Source organism: Malaclemys terrapin, chromosome 1 (genome assembly GCF_027887155.1).
Source record: "Malaclemys terrapin pileata isolate rMalTer1 chromosome 1, rMalTer1.hap1, whole genome shotgun sequence".
NCBI classification, from domain to species: Eukaryota; Metazoa; Chordata; order Testudines; family Emydidae; genus Malaclemys; species Malaclemys terrapin.
In genome coordinates this window covers 82,562,607-82,582,203 of record NC_071505.1, presented here as the reverse complement: position 1 = coordinate 82,582,203, position 19,597 = coordinate 82,562,607, and the positions used below count along the sequence as shown (strand labels likewise).

At 42.7% G+C, this 19,597-nt stretch overlaps 1 protein-coding gene across 1 annotated transcript in view; it reads left to right on the top strand.

The window, feature by feature from the left end:
- Positions 1-19,597, top strand: part of FGD6 (FYVE, RhoGEF and PH domain containing 6) — a 100,854-nt gene that overhangs the window by 35,621 nt on the left and 45,636 nt on the right. The window contains exons 3-5 of the mRNA XM_054028278.1: positions 2,767-2,908; positions 8,382-8,449; positions 8,544-8,574. Of these exons, the coding sequence (XP_053884253.1) occupies positions 2,767-2,908; positions 8,382-8,449; positions 8,544-8,574 (241 nt within the window). The remainder of the gene's footprint in view (positions 1-2,766; positions 2,909-8,381; positions 8,450-8,543; positions 8,575-19,597) is intronic.

Below are 19,597 nucleotides of genomic sequence, written 5' to 3'. Positions count from 1 at the left end.
CCATCTTATGCTGTCTAGGGATTTGCATCTCAGTGCTGTACCACAAGCCTTACTGCCCTCAGTCCCAGTTGAAGCTGTGGACACTGTCTTACAAACACAGGGATCCTGAATACTGGACCAGGAAAAGGCCAAGATAAAGCAGAGGGCACAGCCTTTCCTCTTCCTGATCAGTGCACCCCAATCCTATAGCATACCAGCAAACTTGACAGCTTGCTCGAGAGCCACATCCAATCCAGTGAATGAGCACTACTTTCAGAATCCACCTCCCTCCATTCCACCAGGCATGATCAGTTGTAACAGGACAATCATTGCCCGTGGCTCTCCCGTCCAGTTCCACTCATTACCCCTTACGTGCACCTCTCCTCAGGAAAGCCTGCTGCAATCAGAAGTGGCCTTGTTGCTTCATCTAGGAGCCATACAGGAGGTTCCAACAGAATTCAGGGAAAGAGGCAGCTTCTCCTGATATTTCCTCATTCTGAAGAAGAAAGGAGGTCTTCATCCTATCCTAGAGCTGAGGAGACTGAACCAGCACTTACACTGTCCTGAAGTTCAATATGGTAATGCTTGCCTCTCTCATCCTGTTTCTCCAAGCTCAAAACTGGTTCGTCTCTGGGAGGAAAGGAACTACATGGTATTCAGAGTTTTATAGTATTACCTTAATAGGACCAAGCCATTTTTGCTGTCTCCCAGTTTCTTTGTGCTCATTCTGTCCAGGGCATCTCATCGCAAAGAATCTCCAAGTGGATGCATGCAATGCTATCAGTTGGCTGATGAGCCTCTCTCTTCAGACATCAAGCCACACTCACTAGAGCATCTTTCGCTTGCTTCCGAAATGTGTTGGTCTCTGCAGGGCTTTGGAGCTCTGCTCCGGCTCCATCCAGCTCCAGGCAAAAACCTGCAGCTCCACTGCTCCAGAGCTGCTCCACACTCTAGCTCCGGACTCCGCTCCAAAGCCTGAGATCTGCAAGGCTGCAACATGGAGTAACCTACTGACTTTCATGAAATAGTATGTCCTTGACATGGCTGCCAGGGCAGATGCCAAGTTCAGGAGAGTGGTACTTCATTCATTGTTTAACTGATTCAGCTGGTGCTCTCTGCCACTGTCCTGAGGGTATGCTGCTGGCCAGCCATCAGCACTGGGATGGTGGGACCCATATGGACATACTTGAAGAAGAAAGAATGGTTACTTACTCTACGGTTAGTGTGGCTCTTTGAGATTATATAAATGTGGATCACAGGACTTGTGCCCCATCCCCACTTTTTGGAATCCTCACCAGCATGGGCTTTGAATTGTGAGGGTATGAGGGAAGGTCATGGTTCCCTACGCCCATGCCCTCTTGTGAGAGGCACAGGTTACATGCACGGCCCCAATGGATGCTGATGTACAAAAACATCCAGTGTTGCTTGCATGAAGCACATACACACCTATAGTTAGATCCTCGCTGACTGTAACATCTTGAAGAACTCCAGGTACTACTGTAGGGTAAGTAACTGCTCTTTGTCTACATCCATAGGAGTAAATGGGACAGGAGGGCATTCAGCACGTTGCTGGCTTTGAAAGCTGATCCGATGAATGGTGTATTGATTTGGCATAACTTGAAATTATTAGCTACTTAATTCCATAGTTGAAAATGTTGCTATACCTTTATCTCTCTCTTTTCTCCCCCCCCTCCCCCCCCGCCCATGCTAAAATAAATTGACATGTTTCTGTGTGAGTTTATCAGAGCATTTTAGGCTCTGCTCTCTATGTTCTTATAAGGAGCTGCTTAGTAGTTTTACAATAGTCTGTTTGCTATTTGTATCTTCCTTGCTCTCTCTTTCCTTGTGAATTTTCTTCCTGGGAAACATTCTTAAGACCTTTACTGAAGGTGTCAAGGTAGTTTAGAGGAGGAGGGTTGTTCATAGGATCAGTATGCATACTTGTCGCACAAAATCTCTACAGGTTACAAATATGGCTAAAATTAATGAGAACTGAGACCTCCATAATGCGTGTACAGCTACAGAGCCTGATTATATTTTATAGTTTTGACAGCTGTCTAAAAGGGATATCACTGTTTTTATTTTAATTGATTTTATGAATCACAAAAATGTACATTCTACAGCCTCCTTTATAAAAAAAAAAAAAAAAAAAAGTGGGTATGTATTGAAGTGCCTCCATGTAACATTAATTTCAACCTCATGTAATTATTTAACTAGTGCATGCCTTGATAAACAAGCCTGAACATTTATGGGTGCCCCATACCCAAATGTCTGTGTGTGCTTTTAATTAATACAAAACAAAAACCCCCAAACAAGGTTGTCAAACTGAGCATCATGTATAAAACAAACCCCAGTGCCATTAAAGAGAGCAGAGCAAAACAGAAACAAAAATGACAATCTCCCTTTATTGCTCTGGCACATGAAATAAATATATTACTTCTATACACACGCTAGCAAGAGGGGGTGGAATTTCAAGCTTTGCCCTGGAGGATGACGAAGATCAACTCTGGCATCTGTGAAGGGTGTAAAGAACATAAAATCCTTTTGACTATTTAACTTGTATGGCACTCATCTGCTATGGCAATGAACATTGTGTAAATACCAGTATAGATACAGCATTCCAGAATCATAGGTCCTCTATGGAAAATCCTGTTCTGTCTTCTCCAGGGCTCTCAGCACTTTTAGTAACAGTTAGCCCCATTGCTCCGATGGATAGTTTTTCAAAGAAAAATTAAAAGTTATGCTAATATAATCCAACTATGTGTTTTGGGGGTTTTTTTCTTGTAGGGCATCAGAAGATCACAGTGATTCCAATGTGTTGATGGGAGACATTCAATCAGATGAAGAAATTATCAACAGCTCTGATGAGGACGATGACACAAATTCCGATTCTAGCAAAGGGGAGATTGATCTTCAAGAATATAAGCAGGTGTATTTTGATTTTTAAAGCTGTACTTCGTCAGTATTTTTTTAGTTTCCCATATAGTTTGTAAAGGGAATTTGGGGAATATCTACATAAGAAATGTCTTGTTCTATAAATGTAAACCATCATTTTTCAGATGCTTTTTGCACCCTGATAACAGTAATTTTTTTTAAAGCTTCATACTTGCTGTGGATTTGCAAATGTCCTTGATGTGAAGAACCCATGTTGAGAAATAGTCATAAAAACTGTGCACTGCTCAGTCCATTAATTCATTCTTAACACCTCAAAGAGTTGTGGGCCTGTAGTCCTACACACCACCCACCTGTATATGTAGAGTTCTACAAACTGAAGTAAAGTGTGAAAGAGTCAAACTTGACTGCTTTGTCTGCATGTTTTAGACTGCACATTTACTAAAGCTCTTAATCTCATGCTCTGGACCTTTGAGTCCCAGAGTTTCCTGCTTTCTGCAGGGTGAACTGAAGAACACTGGAAACTGATTACCAGGACTGGAGAAGCCAAAGGGTAGGGACTGGAAAACAGGTCACTAGAGCTGCTGAGGCCCTTCCCAGTGCCATCTCATTGGTTTTAGGGGCATGGGCAGGTGAAACTATTGTGATTATAGGAGTGTTCCAGCCAAGTGTTGAGGAAGGAAAGGCTACTTTTCAGTGACAACTTCTGGTTCAGCGGAACAGCATTCTTGAAGTTGTATGTCCAGCCACACACGCCTTTCAAATCAGTAAACTGTCTTGGGGCAAGTACGCAGTCCACAAATTGTTAGCTTCCTTGGACTAAAACATATGAGACCCTGCCTCTTAACCAGTGCTCAGCTGCTCCTTTCCAATGGCCAGAGTAGATATGGGCCCAACCCTCACCCTGTTTTGGGGATAATGTAGAATTCCTGTTTCTTGGATTTAAGAGTCACTGCTCTGGCCCACACTACTGGGCTTTCCTGATTGTATCTATGCTATCAAATGCAGAGGTACCCGTTAAAGAGGGTTTTTTTGTGTTTTGTTTTTTTTTTTCCTTCTCTCTGCTAGTCCTGGTTACCTAGCTGGCACATTGCCCATTTAAGCGCCTCAATTCAGTGCCTTCAAAGTAATGAGGTACAGTGTTCCTTTGTGTGCTCTCCACAAGATCCTTCTTAGCAGGCTTGTTCAGCCCCAAGTGCTCTGGAGGCACCTTAGCCATGATGCCTAGGTTCTGGTTCTCTCTTCACTGCTGTGTGTGCTGGATGGCATGTCTTTGGAAGACACTTCCTATGTGATTTCCTTTTTCCATCCCTCCTTCAAGCCAAGGGTGACTGGGTAATAAAGCAGCCTTTTTTAAATCAGTTGATGATCTGGGGTTCCATCTCCTTTCTTAGGGGCTTCCTTTGCCATCTTTTCTTATAAGCATTAGAGGTTTCTGTCCGCTTCCCAGCATCCCTGAAATCTGCGTGGCTGTAGATTCTGGCATCGGCTTTCCTTCAGACCGGCTGGGACTGCTGCTTCTTCACCTCCTTACAGGGCAAGTATCTTTTTGCTCTGTGGTGGAATGTTATTTCAGACACCTGCCTGCCAAGGAGAACTCGATATAGGATTCCCCATTGCCAGAAAGAAAAGAGCTCATGTTCAACAAGGTGAAAGTGTTGTGTAACAGCTTTGAATTTCCTCATATTTTTCTGCTAGTGCCCTGACACCTTGATCTTAATAAATCAACTTGTCTCTTGAGTAAGTTGGGGTGCGGCGGGAGTCAGCAGCACAGCCTGTTCCTGTGTAGCTAACCAAAATTGTGTGTGGGTATATCAGCTAACATCCCAATGTGAATATCTTTCTCACAAGATTCAGAAGGGCATTCCTAGAAACACACAGTGCAACGCTGCTCCGCTCATGAAACATCTCGTGTTTCATAGAATATACTCTTGCCTTCATGTAACTCAGAACTGGTGGTGAACCATCTGGTTTTTAACTTGCTCAGCTGGCCTGTGGCGCGTGGACTCTGACAGCTGCAGATTAACTTTACCAACAATCTGCCTCTTGCTTGAAACTTCTAACAGTTCCTGCAGCTGCAGGGGAAAATGAAACAATCTCTGCATTGGTAATCAGCTGTTTGGTGGGTTTATTTTGTTGGCAAACATATCCAGTCTCTAATGATATTTCTCACCCACAATAGCGGGTACAGTAAACAACTGCTGAGAAAAAAGGGTAAAAACTGAGGTGTTCTATCACCTGAAAACTGAGAGAACTTAAGGCCCAAAATTTGAAGACTATGCTTCAAACCCTCCTGCCTTCCAAATGATTGTTTTCTGGCTGAACAAACACAGTGTGGCATTTCCAGTGCCAGCTGATCGGAGAAAAAATTTCCAAATGGTGTTAAAAAAAACAAAACAAAGGGGCAATATCTCAGCTCATGCTTAGTTTGCATTAGTATTTTACTATTGTGTAATCATTACTTTTAAATTAGTTTGCAACTGTCAGTTATAGAGTGGTGACAGTTATTGTATTGCAAAATCACAGACTACATGTGAGTTTATTCCCATAGTGTTAGCTATGCTCTCCATAAAGAGAGAGAGAAGGATGTGCACCCTATCCTTGTATAAATATAAATGTCCTGAATTTGGTTGGTTTTAGTGATTATTTCTAGATGCTAATATGGGGGCTTCGCTAAATACAAACCTAATTGATATGAATGGAAGAGCTAGGATTTCACTGCTGAAATAGTCTTGTTTCCATGTAGTATGGGGGGGAGGGATAGCTCAGTGGTTTGAGCATTGGCCTGCTAAAGCCAGGGTTGTGAGTTCAATCCCTGAGGGGGCCACTTAGGGATCTGGGACAAAATCAGTACTTGGTTCTGCTAATGAAGGCAGGGAGCTGGACTTGATTACCTTTCAAAGTGCCTTCCAGTTCTAGGAGATAGGATATCTCCATTTATTTATTTATTTAAAATACTAAGGCCTAGCTGAGGATTGTAGAAACAACAATTTGGTTTCCAGCTCTCAATAATTTATATGCTAGTTGCTCTTCGAAGAAGAACTGGAAATCTAGACCAAAGCTTGCAGCATTAGTACTTTGGGGTCTAGCAATGCTACTGATGCCAGTAGGCACTGGTGGGAGACTATCAACTGAAAATGAGGCCTCCTGGATTCTGTCCACAGCTGGGACCCTCATTTGCATTGTGACCTTGAGCAAGTTGCTTTTCTGTGCCTCAAGTTCCCCATCTATAAAACAGGGCTGATACCTACATTGGTAAAGCGCTTTGTGGTCATTGGATAAATGGCACTGAGTAAGTGCAACATGTTACTGTTATTGTAGCTTCACTAGTTGCTAGGGTTGCCAACCCTCCAGGATTGTCTGGGAGTCTCCAGGAATTAAAGATTATGTCATATGAGGAAACCTCCAGGAATATGTCCAGCCAAAATTCACATCCCTACTAGTTGGGTAACAAATTCATAGAATATCAGGGTTGGGAGAGACCTCAGGAGGTCATCTAGTCCAACCCCTGTTCAAAGCAGGACCAATCCCCAGACAGATTTTAACCCTAGTTCCTTAAATGGCTCCCTCAAGAATTGAACTCCCAGACCTGGGTTTAGCAGGCCAATGCTTAAACCACTGAGCTATCCCTCCAACGTTCAGAATTTAATTTCTCAGATTTTGTAGTCCTTTAGCCTGATATGTGTCGTCCTTACCTTTGTTTGGATTGGACAGTGCCTGGGACATCAGAATAAAAAAACATACAGTGTATGACTTCTGAAATTCTTAGAGATCAGCAAACCGTCACTTTATTGATTGATGTAACACCCTACAATATTGATAGAAATAAAATTGTATGGGATTGCATCTGCATTACAATCACCTTTTTGAAATAGGAAATGAAGCAATGAACCTTTCAAAGAGAAATATTGTAATCTTATTTCAAACATCATTAACAAGTATATAACAGTGTAATAAAAACAGCTAAAGTTTTAAGGTAAATCACTCATTGCCTGCTCTTTTACTACTGTTCTGCATATGATTTCACCAGAACTTCAGCTTGCTATTGTTTGTTCTGTGTTGCATACCTGCATATCTATGATTTATTTTCATTTTATCTCTCCTTAAACTCCCCATTGTAATGGAAAACCTACATAGTTAATAGACATAGTGCCAGATGATAACTGCTAGGCAGGTGGCAAGCCAGGACTGCTACTATAGAGATATAGTTTAAGAAAAAAAGCAAACTGTACACACAATTAGACTCTGCAAAAGCATCTTTGCATGCCTGTCATCTTGCCCTCATTTTGTTTGCTGTACCACATTCCTGGAATTGGTATTAAGCTTTAGCCCTGATCCTGCAAGCTACTCTGTCTAGGTCGATTCCTCCGCCCACATGGAGCTCCATTGACTTCACTGGAGCTAATCAAAAGTCTATCACAGGGATTATCATCTCCGTGTTGTTGGGTGACAGCTTGCAGGGCCTGAGCCTCAGATTGTAAATTCTCTGGTGCCCTTTATACATGTTTGTACAGGATCTGGTGCAATTGTGCTGTAATGCAAATAATTCCACATTCCATTTTATTAGCCAGTATCTTAAATATTCATATGTCTGTTTTTATTTTTTTCTTCTTCTCTCTCTTACACTCATAAGACTGGGGATTCAGTATTTTACACTTATTTTGCACTTTTCTTTTTGAGGGATCCCATAACAATTCAAGGATTAAAATATCAGATGAGATAGCTGGGTGTGGAGGTTGGTTGTGAGAATTCTCATATTTTTGGCTTGGGAAAAAATGAGAATTAATGGCATTCTACGGCGATTGGATTAAACAGAACACTATTATAATTCAATCCCTGTGCTCAAGCCCTGTGCTATCATATAATGTTGAGGGGTGCGTATGCATATATTTGTGTGTGTGCATGTGTTTCAGGAGTGAACTCTTATTTTACAAAGATTACATTTCTTGTATACAGTAGACTTGCTAGCTAAAGAAATCTGATTGTAGTTAATTTTAGTTCATTTTTTTTTAGATTTAATAAGGCAGATTCTCAATAGTATTACTTTGAAAAGAAAAAAGTTATTTCCTGTTACATTTTTGGCTTTATTAAAAGCAGCATGAAAAAATTAACAAAATCTGTGTTCATCTCTTGACAAATGTTCCTAAAACCCATTTGAATTTACTGCAGATTTATATACCGTATTCACAAATGAGCCAATTAAATTATTATGGATATAGAGTATTATCCACACTCCACTTCTTTCAATAGCTGACAGCTGTCACTTTCAGTATGGGCTCTGATGCTTTCCAGATTTTCTAGACAGGGATGCTAGTGCTTATTTATAGATTAGCATTTACACATCATTCTATCCAATTATATTCTAAATTCCATTTCACAAGAAGTAATCTCTGAATACTAGTAGACTTTGGAGCAGTATAAAGTGATATTTTGGGTAGGAAATTTGGCTTGAAGTTGATCTTTGCTATTTGTTTGTGAGTACACAATGTAACATGTAATTTTATCTGCAGAGCAAAGCAGCTGGAAAGAAAACGAAAGTTTACCATATTGCCAAGGAGATCATGAGCTCGGAGAAAGTGTAGGTGTTAATGCTAAACTCAAAAAACTTACTCAGTTTATTTTAATTCTGCAGTTCAAATGTAATTATTTGCTTTTTATTACTTTTCTAACAGATTTGTGGATGCGCTAAAGCTCTTGCACATTGTAAGTATCTAGTAAAAAATTTTATGTTCTTCTCTTAAAGTTCAGCATTTACACAGTATTGTACTGAAGTGTATTTTCTTTAATATTTCCTCATTTAAAACACTGAATAAACCTAATTAGGCAGCAGTGTAAAAAAAATTCTAAGTTGCTGGCATTTTTCCCTAACAAGTATAGTGGGTAAATATGTGGTGGTATCCTCCTTGATGCTCATGCAAAATTTCCATGTAAGCTATTGGGAGTTTGGATTAAATGTTAGAATATGCCCCTAATTATTTTACTATAGCTCCTTATTTGTTAATGAACTATCTGGTTGTTCCGCAAGAATAATTCTTTCTCCATAAATAGTAGTATGAAAATTTTTGATTTAAAAAAACTTTTAAAATTATTATTTTTTACCAAAATGTATGTAAAAATACTTTACCTGATTCTTAGATAATCTATTTAAATCTGGGCTTTTGTACTGCAGTCATCATCATAGTACTGTATGTTTTGAGCTATAGCTCTTTACAGGTATGCATTTTGGAGTTTGGCTTTCATTGGCATGTGATTTTGCTGTCTAACATATTAGAAGACATACAGCAAAAAGTATTGGAAATGGATTGTATAAACAGAACTACTAAGTTAAGAGTACGCAATTTTTTTACGTCACAAGAGTGTACTGATAAAGGTTATAAGAAATCATATTTTTTCAGTTTTCTTCACTCTACCTCTCCTGAGTAATTTTTCCCTGGGCGGGAAAAATTATACATATTAAACATTTCTGCTTTTACCTAATGAGTCTCTTGTGCAGCACATTCTGCCAGATTGGAAACAAGGATGCGTTTTTTCTGTGCCTGTAAAAAAGACATCCTCTCTAACACAGGAAACAAAACTATTACTAAACCACCTGTTGATTTTTGTTATATTTTTGAGTAATTGTTCTCTGAGTCTGTTAGGGCTTGAACTTTAAAAGACCGTGTCAGACAGTAATGACCAATTTATAGTTTACAACCAGCGTTTTACCTAGTCCAGGCACCAAGCATCTTAAATACCTGTTTGGGGAATTGAGCATAAGGCACTATGAACAGATAGTGTTTAAATAGCAAGGTTGTAAGTTTTTAATTAGTTACTAGCTGTAAAATAAACTGAGAGTCAGAATGTTCTCCAATGAATGCGGGCTCTTGTTGGCTCAGGGACAAATATCAGAACATAAAGGCAGTGTAATCTAGTGGATTAGATGCTGACCTGAGTCTCAAATCTGGGATCTAGTCTCTCCTCTGCCATTGATCTGTTGTGTGACCTTATGCAATCACTTCAGTTCTCTCTGCCTGTGTTTGTCTGTTTAGATCATAAGCTCTTTGAGGCTGGGACTGTGTACGCTGCCGATCACAATGGGGCTGTGATCTCAATGAGTCTCTAGGAGCTCCAATATAAATAATAATAGACAGTTTAGTCTGGAAAAGCTTCATCAGTGCAGCCAGGACTGTCTGGGAAGCATTTTTTTTTATTTTCATTAAAAGGAAAATCACCATCCCTATTGGCAGAGTTTATGGAAACCCAGTATTGTGTTTAAATGGAACAGTACTCCCAGGGAATCTGACTGTCCACAAGAATGATGCAAAGCCACTTAAAAGACAATTATGAAAGTGAGGTTCTATGTGGAAAGTAACTTTGCAGCACTGCCATTGTGGGATTTCACTTTTATTGAGTCTCAGTAGTTTTTGTCTCACTTGTTTAGCTTACTCACTGCCAGCCAAGCAACTCCTCTTGGGCTCCCAAAGTGAAGCCTGGGCCCTTTCCACCCTGTGCTTCATCACCTGTAATAAAGGTTCTTCAGGCCAAATGAGGCCCAGTGCATTTCTTTAGCTGCAGCTACTTGGAGCTGAGTAGCAATTCTTTGGATGGTGTACAGAGTGGAGGAGTATTTAGCTCACAAAGGCTAGGTCTACACTAAGGGGGGGGGGGAGTTCGAGTTAAGATACGCAAATTCAGCTACGCGAATAGCATAGCTGAATTCAGCGAATCCTATTCGACTTACCCCGCTGTGAGGACGGTGGCAAATCAACCGCCGCAGCTCCCCCATCGACAGCGCTTACTCTTCCTGATGAGGTGGGAGTACGTGTGTCGATTCGGGGAACGATTTATCCGTCTAGATGAGACGCGATAAATCGATCCCCGAGAGATCAATTTCTACCCGCCGATCCGGGTGGGTAGTGTAGACTAGCCCTCAGTCTTAGCAGCATTGGCTCTGCAACACTAACAGGAGTAAAGACCAGTAAACTCTTATTTTTGCCACTGAAATCAACAAGCATAATGCTGAATACACCCAGGGAGCAGATCTGAGTGAGAAGGTGCCATTTTACGCAATCATTTTTAAGAGCACTTGAAGTGAAAGTAAGGTAATTGAGGATGGGGATATAGGTGCAGGCTGGCTATACGTAACCGAGTCTAATTTTCTTTGCATTTTGTTGATCATATTAAATAAATTGCTTTAGTTGAAACAACTCCTCCAAGCACTCAAAGAGCCCATCTGAAGGCTGTTTTTATTTTTTATTTCATGAGAAGAGGAAAAAATAAATACTTAAGACAAAATGTTTGATCATATAGAAAATGTTTTGGTTTGGGATCATTTATAGAATATCATGAATTAATGTAAGCATTGTGTTTGCTATAAAGGTGCTGATTGAGATACTGGCCTTCAATTTTGCACAATGAAGTTTGCCAAAATGTGTTGCGTCAATGGAGTTGTTCTGGGGTGAATGACCCATTTAATTGTAATCCTGTCTCCTTGCTCCTTTTTTGAAGGATGAAATTCTATTAAAGTGCAGAAACTTTGCTCTCAGGAGCTGCAAAAAACAAAACACTTAAATCAAAACAGTGTGCAGCTTGGTGCTATACTATCGTTTAGGGTCAGTTTATGGCTGGCCTGTGCCGGGGTATGCTCTAGCCCAGGGAAGGACGCAAGGTACTTCCATAGAAGACAGCTCTCATCTAGCTGCAAAGCATTATGGAGCCCAAGGAACAAGCAAATTGTCCACCACTGGCTGAAATGTTCCATACCCCAGAAGGCCAGGGAGCCTACACACCCTTTACCCTGTGCATTTGTAAGCCAGCACCCTTTCCCACCCTCCAGTATCCAGGAGGTATTACATATTGCGTAGGCCAAATGGCTCCCTCCACAGCACTCAGTAGGTATATGGGTGTGCCCCTTACTAGTGCCCTCCAGCTCTCAAAGCCTCATTTAGCCTTGTAGAGTGAACAAAATTAAACAGTGAACATTAGGGGGTCTTCCAATTGTTGAATTGCTGTCCTCATTTTGTCTGCTAGAGTCTCTGGGTTAGTCATTTCTTGGTTGTCTTTACCCATATGCCAGTGTAATGCATTAGATAAGCTCTGTAGAACAGGGAGTGTGTCTTCCAGGGTGCTTGTACAATGCCTTGCACGCCAGGGACTGATGGAGGTCTTTGCATGCTACTGTAATACAAATAAACTGTTTGCCCTGGAAGACACACTCCCTGTTCTACAGAGCTTATCTAATGCATTACACTGGCATATGGGTAAAGACAACCAAGAAATGACTAACCCAGAGACTCTAGCAGACAAAATGAGGACAGCAATTCAACAATTGGAAGACCCCCTAATGTTCACTGTTTAATTTTGTTCACTCTACAAGGCTAGGAGCTGGTAAAAAGAAAACCGGCGGCCTATCAGCGGACATTAAATCAGCATTTTTTAATGGCAGATCTAGCAAGTCACCTGCTGTGAGCTTGATGGATGTTGAGTTTAGAGAATGCTAGCTAAGCAAGGCTTGCACACTCCATTTGTAATTTGAGCTTTCACTAAGCCAAAGTGAATTAATGCTCATGACCCTAGTTTTCCTTTAAGATTTACACAAGGCTATAACTGCTGCAGGGTCAAGATTGTCATAAGTGATTTTAGGTGCCTTGCTCTTTGGGGGCCCAACTTGAGACCTGGCAAAAGGGTACCTGATTTTCAGAAAGTACTGAGCCATCCACCTTCTGAAAATTGGGTCTCTTTAAAGTGTCTCATGTTGGGCCCTCAGTCACCAGTTGCTTGGCCTTTATCTTGTACACAACAGGAAAAATTCAAGATGTCTCATGTTCTCCTCTTCTAGCTCCTAACGTGCATGCATGAAAAGGCGTCTTGAAATGTTAAAGTGTTTGACAGGTTACATACAGGAACAAATTTTCAAAAAGTGGTCACTGATTTTGTTTGTTTGCAGATTGGGTATTTAGGCACTGAACTACAGAGTTGCAGTGACTGCATATGCAAGAGGTAGAAGCCAATTAAGTCTGGCTGAAAATTTGGACCATAGATAGGGAAATAGCTGCTTCTCCATACATGTGTGTAATGCACAAATGCATACCGACAATATATGGGATTTATTTTGAACTCTCCAATTCGGTATGCAGCATAGGCTAGCTCAGTGGCCCCCAACCACTTTCTGGTGGAGTTTCCCTCCTGTGAAGAATTGGCAGATGGGTGCCACCTCTTTTTGTCCCCATCAGCCATGCCCTCATATATTAGCTGCCATTTCTTCTTCTTCTGTCCATGTTTTCCCCGGTCCTTTTCTGCCTCTGATGGATGTATCTCTACCTCCCTCTTCCCCCGCCCCCCCCCCCCCCCCGTTCTTTTTTGCTGTCTCTGTGACTCCCTGTCAACAAAAGGCTACAGACTACTTAGGATGGGGGTATCTCCTTGGTTTCACTTAAGGCCAGATGCATATGCTCTTGCAATTTAGCTGAGTGCTGGGAACAGAGGAGAGAAGCTTGGGCCTGTGGGTTTCTGCCTGAGCCTGTAGCCCCATCCCCATGAGATGCTCCTACATCTATTTGTGTTAGGGGCCACTGCTATAGCAGGAAGACAAGGCAGGTGGCTTTCCAAGAGCCACTCAAAGCATTACCCACAAGCACATACATATTTGAGAGGTGTGGATCTGAGGTCATGAAACTTTATCTCCTCCACCTGTGCACTCTCGTTGGGCTAAAATGGGGCCATGCTCACCAGTTTGGGAACTATGGGTTAGCTTGTTGCTGTTCTCGCAGCATATTTACACTATAAAAATACTTCATTCTCTTAGAAATCTAAAGATTAGACTCAGACTTCACAATGTAAACTAAATGGCAGTCAGATACTACAAAGAAGTGATCATAATAGATCTGGGGGAGCAGTATGGAGTACAGCACTAAGCACAAGGCTGGGAGCAAGGAACTCCTGAGCTCCAATCCTAGCACTGGCAGTGATTTGTTGTGTGGCCTTCGGCAGTTCTCTGAACCTCTCTGCCTCAGTTTCTCTGTCTGTTAAAAGTAATATTTATCTACCTGCCAGATGTAAGGTGAGGATCCCAGTACAGCTCTCTAAACTACTGGAGTACTTTAGAATTGCTGAATGGTGGTGTCCGATCTGGTCGAGACATTTAATAATGAATTACAACTGTAGCTAGATTATAAAGAGATATTAATGAAATAATTTGGTCTGGCAGGGAGCACTGTGGGTTATCTAGTCCATTCTCTGCATTAGGATATTGTGAACATCTCCCCAGTCAGATAATTGACTATGTTGTAAAAATTAAGTATCTTATGCTATTAAAGACCTGTGAATTATTGTACTAGTCATGAAAACGACATAGAATTACTTGTCAGCTTTCCAGGACTGATGAGGTAATTCGTATAATTGAAAAACAGTACAATCAACATGTATTGACTTCATTATAAAGTATCACTGATATAGTTCAGTGTATGTATTGACCTTTTGTATTAAATATGTGTTTGCAAGATCTATTACAACTATGTCCCATGCAGTCGCACTTGCAGTTTGCCATGTGGCAGCCTGGCCCTTTCCTAGAATGTCAAAGTTTGTGTGTGTGTGCACGCGTGCCCTGAAGAATGTCCAAATGCAGAAAAATTCCTGAGACCAAACTGATATTTGAGCTCTTTGAATTTGTACTTAAGCAGGAATTGCACATTAACTGAAAGGTTCTGCTGATGGTGTGTTTATGTATGACGAGAAGTATGTGACTACAAACCAGGGTGAACATGTGAATGGAGCCCAAGCAAAAGGATGCCAGGATCAGCATTAAATTATGCAGTTGTCTGTCTTCTTAAATTGCAATTTAAAAAAAAGACTTTCTTTTTATCTCTTTTCTGACACATCTTGCTTAAACAATGTCTGTCTTTCGCCCTGTGCAGTCAAAAAGCATCTGATCCATGCTTTTCTGAATAGTGGAATGTTAATTTCACAAATTTTAAATGAACTATATATATGCAGTTGTACAGAAATCCGAAGCCCATATGGGCTCAGGCCAGCAGTTTAGTGAAAGTTCAGCATGTGGTTAAGGTGGATCGGAAATTGGGTCCACATCTTTTCCCTAGTTTCCCAGGCTAACACTAAGTTATAGGGGTCACTTGTCATGGCCTTGCACTTGCAACGCTCTAGTGCAGGGGTCGGCAATCTTTCAGAAGTGGTGTGCCGAGTCTTCATTTATTCACTTTAATTTAAGGTTTCGCGTGCCGGTAATACATTTTAACGTTTTTTTAGAAGGTCTCTCTCTATAGGTCTATATATAATATAACTAAACTACTGTTGTATGTAAAGTAAACAAGGTTTTCAAAATGTTTAAGAAGCTTCATTTAAAATTAAATTAAAATGCTGAACTTAAGCTGCCGGCCTGCTCAGCCCGCTGCGGGCCTGGGGTTCCGTTCACCTAGGCCGGCAAGGGGCTGAGTGAGGCCGGCGGCTGGGACCCCGGCTGGCAAGGGGCCGGCAGCCAGAACCCCAGATTGTCAGCGGGCTGAGCGGGGCCAGGGGTCGAGACCCCAGACCAGCGGCGGGCTGAGCGGGGCCAGCACCCCAGACCAGCAGCAGGCCGAGCGGCTCAGCCCGCTGCCGGTCTGGGGTTCCGTCCACTGGCTCCTACCAGCCAGGGTCCCGGCTGCCAGCCCCGCTCAGCTCGCTGCCGATCTGGGGTTCTGGTTGCCGGCCCCTTGCGAGCTGGGGTTCCAGCAGCCGGCCCCGCTCAGCCCGCTGCTGGCCTGGTGCTCAGGGTGGGGATGTGGGGAGTGGAGGAGTCAGGGCAGAGGGTGTGGGGGGGCTGGGTATGTCTGGAGAGTGCAGGAGTCAGGGCAGAGGGTGTGGGGGGGCTGGGTATGTCTGGAGAGTGCAGGAGTCAGGGCAGAGGGTGTGGGGGGGCTGGGTATGTCTGGGGAGTGCAGGAGTCAGGGCAGAGGGCTGGGGGCATGTGAGGGGGTGCAGGAGTCAGGGCATGGGGTGTGAGGAGGCTGGGTATGTGTGTAGGGTGCAGGAATCAGGGATGGGGTCGTGGGGGGGATGCAGGGGGTTGGGGTACAAGGGGGGTGAAGGGGTCAGGGCAGAGGGCTGGGATCAGGGGGGTGCTCCCAGCCCCCTGCGCCTCTCACGGTGGGGGGCTGGAGGGATACACCCCGCTTCTACCCTCCTTCCCCCTGCTACTTCTCCACCTCCTTACCGATCTGAGCTGCGAGGGCGCTGGGGCTGCTCTTCTCCCCTTCCTCGCAAGGGCCATCGGGGGCAGGAAGGGGGAGGAGGCGGGACTCCACGCAGCACGCTGGGGGAAGAGGTGGGGGAGGGGGAAGCTTGGCTGCCGGCGGAGCCTGACCTACAGCAGCAGCCAGCAGGGCCAAGCTTGCTTCTGCCCCCACCAGAGAGAGCGGTAGGCGGCGGGCGGAGAAGAGTGGGCTGGGTCGGGCAGGATTTTTAATGGCCCGCTGCTGCCTGCCGGGGTCCGGCTCAGCCCGCTGCCAGGGTTCGGCAGCAGGCTGAGCGGGACCCCGGCAGGCAGCAGCGGGCCATTAAAAATCGGCTCGCGTGCCGTCTTTGGCACGTGTGCCATAGGTTGCTGACCCCTGCTCTAGTGAGAGGGATACAAGTCACTGTGACACAAGGCCTTTCTGGGAGAGAAGGAGAAGGGTACATGGTGATGACAAATGATTCATAACAGGGTCAGTGCTATTTCAAGTTCCACCGTTGCCTAATTAGGAGAGGAAATGGTGTCAAAGGATTGTTGACTCCAGAGTAGCTCAGTCATTGCTATGAAGTGCTGGCAAGGGTGTAGATTTAAAAAAAAAAGGGGGGGGGGGCAAGCCCATTCATGCATTTGTTAGGCGTGTGTTACTAGACATTCACTGAAAAATGAAGTATTTATAAGTAATTTACAACTTATTGGAGTAACTGAGCTCCCCCAGGAGCCACTTGTTACTCTACTGGATAGTGCCACTTGAGGCAATCTGTAATAGAAATGGGTGCCATTGTGTAACACACATTCTGGTGACAACCAGGTGTGCTTTCATCTCAAAGTAGGGAAATGAAAGGAATCTCTTTTGTGTATACAATGAAAGGAGACACAAGAAAATTACAATTGGACCAGAATATAACATAATGCTGGATCCTGCAAACAGCTTTGCATGAAGCAGTTTGGAGCATCTGGGCCATTGTTATTATTTAGTTACTTTTGAAAGGAAAAAATAATTCTGTTAAGAAACTGCATGTCAACATACCTTTTTATTTTTACAGACACACACACCAACACCCACATATTAATATAATATTTATATGTATGTCACATATCATGTGAAACTTCTGTCTTGTCACAAATGGTACTATTCAATTGAGTAAATGTCTCATTTTAAAAAGTGAATATTTTAGCTTTTTAAAAAATACAGCCTGAGTAGAGTTGAATTTATTTTATTTGAGGAGTGTTTTTAAACATAAAGTATGATTCCTAAAAATTCACTTTAATGTTGTTGCTGCGTTACTTCAAACAGAATACGTTGCCTGTGGTAGCTAGGGTGATGGCCTTTGAACAATTCAGTGCAGGAGGAGGCGTTAGCAATGTTATGTTCTGCTATAGCTATAAAATCTGTGAGTGTAATGCGGATTATTTCAATGTAATCGCACGTGAAACTGATCACTGAGTGCCAAGAATACTTATATATGTTAACTTTAACAGTGATGATTTATGTTAAGAAAGTTGGGCATGTTTTTCTCTTTAGTAGTGAACAGATTAGCTTTAGAGGGAAGCAGGCAAGTACATTAAATTAACTTCACTGTAATTCTTAAATTACTGCTGCTCTTGTAGGGAAAAACTATCCTTGTATTGAATGACATGCATTTTCTTGGAGTGAAGTTTCATTTTTCTCTATTTTCTATTTATTTAACTATTTTAAAAATGCAGCCATTCTGGGCTCTCGCCACATGTATACAATGTTAATGAATTTCATAATCAGTGGACCAGTAGCTCTGAACATAGACACAGTCACCGCATTCTCCTATCCATTTCATTCTCCCCTCCCCCCCTCCTATCCTCACCCTCACTCCTCAGGCTTATGCTGTCTGCCTTCAAATCTTTTTAATTTCAGCTCAAGATGAACCTCAGGAGGATTACTTCAAAAGAGCTGCCAGGTCATAAATAAATCTGTAACATGACTGCTATAACCAATGCACAGTGCATGTTCAATAACACTGATTTGATAATTCCCAAGAAATCTGAACCTTTTCTCCTTATTTTTTTCGTTTAGCTGTCTGGTTTGTCACGATTTGTAGGTTTAATTTGATTTGCCTTATATCTCCTATACTACCTCTCTTTCTTCTCTGCAGTAGTTCCTCTGTTGACTTATTAGGGACTGGGCTGACAATCAAGTATCTTGACTGGCTATTATTTGGATGATTAAGTCGCATGGTCTTCTCCAAAGCTCACTGAAGTTAATTATCACCTCAGTGGGCCTTGGATCATCCCAGAGAGAGCACCAAGGTCTCCTGTGTCCAAACACATGCCAGAGTCTTCATATTGCTATACCAGTAACTTAAATAAATGGTGCTTAAAACTGACTCTCTATTCCTCTTTCAGTGTCTTGTGAGGAAGGAGCTGCTGATTGCATTGTATATAAACAAGCTTTCATGCATTGTGCCTTACAATGGATGAATAAAATTCTTGCTTTGTCCTCTGGCATAAGTTATGTTTTTTGGGGGGAAAGACTCCCTCTAAGGCTGAGCTACAAACAGAGAGATCCAACATTTACTAGTCTCATGCTGGCTTATGTATCAGATTCAGTAAGTGTCTGCTCTTGCTAAGTGTACCAGTTACAAGTACTAAACATGATGTATTTTGCCCAAAGCTCTTCAGAACTCCTGTATTTAGGCTGTATTAGTCATTGCAATTCCTTGTATCATTTCAGCATTAAGCAGTGCCCTAAAGCTATGGGTCAGGTCAGAGGAAGGTTCTGAATGAGTCATGGGCCCAGAGGGGAGGCCTGGGAGTGGGGGTGTTGGAGAGCAAGCCCGCCCTGCACTCACCTAACAGCAGCGACTCCTGTCCCAGGAGGCTGGGCCTGGCTCTGCACTCCAGGTGTTGCCACCTGGCATACGGGGTCACAACACCACTTGGGTTTTGGCCTAGTCACCCCTCCATCATGATGGCCAGGCAGCCAATGCCTCTTCTCTACAGCAAGTTGGGTTGTGGTACCAGAGCAGAGGGTGCTGCTGCAGATGGTCTGTGCCCCCCTCGGCAGAGCAAGGAGGAGGCTGTGGAGGGGAAGGAGGCTACTGTATGATTTTTGGTGGTCCCTCTCCACAGGAATTTTGGTCCTAGGCACGTGCCTAGTTTGCCTGTGCATTAATCCAGCCTTGGTTTGTGGTCCTGGTGTTTTTTAATGAGTGCTGGGATCTGACAGCAATACCCCATGTGACAGCTTTTCTTAATACAATACTGTTTTTATGAAGTTTAATACAAAATCAGTCCTACTGTTGCACCATTACAGGATTTAAAGATAGTAAATTAGGGTGACCAGATGTCCCTATTTTATAGGGACAGTCCCGATATTTGGGGTTTTTTCTTATATAGGCACCTATTACCCTCCACTCCCTGTCCTGATTTTTCATACTTGCTGTCTGGTCCCTCTATAGTAAACGGTGGTATCTGTATAATGTATGTATTTATAGTGGTGGGTTGTAAAAAAAAACCCACAAAATTCAGTTGATGGGTCGCCTTAGT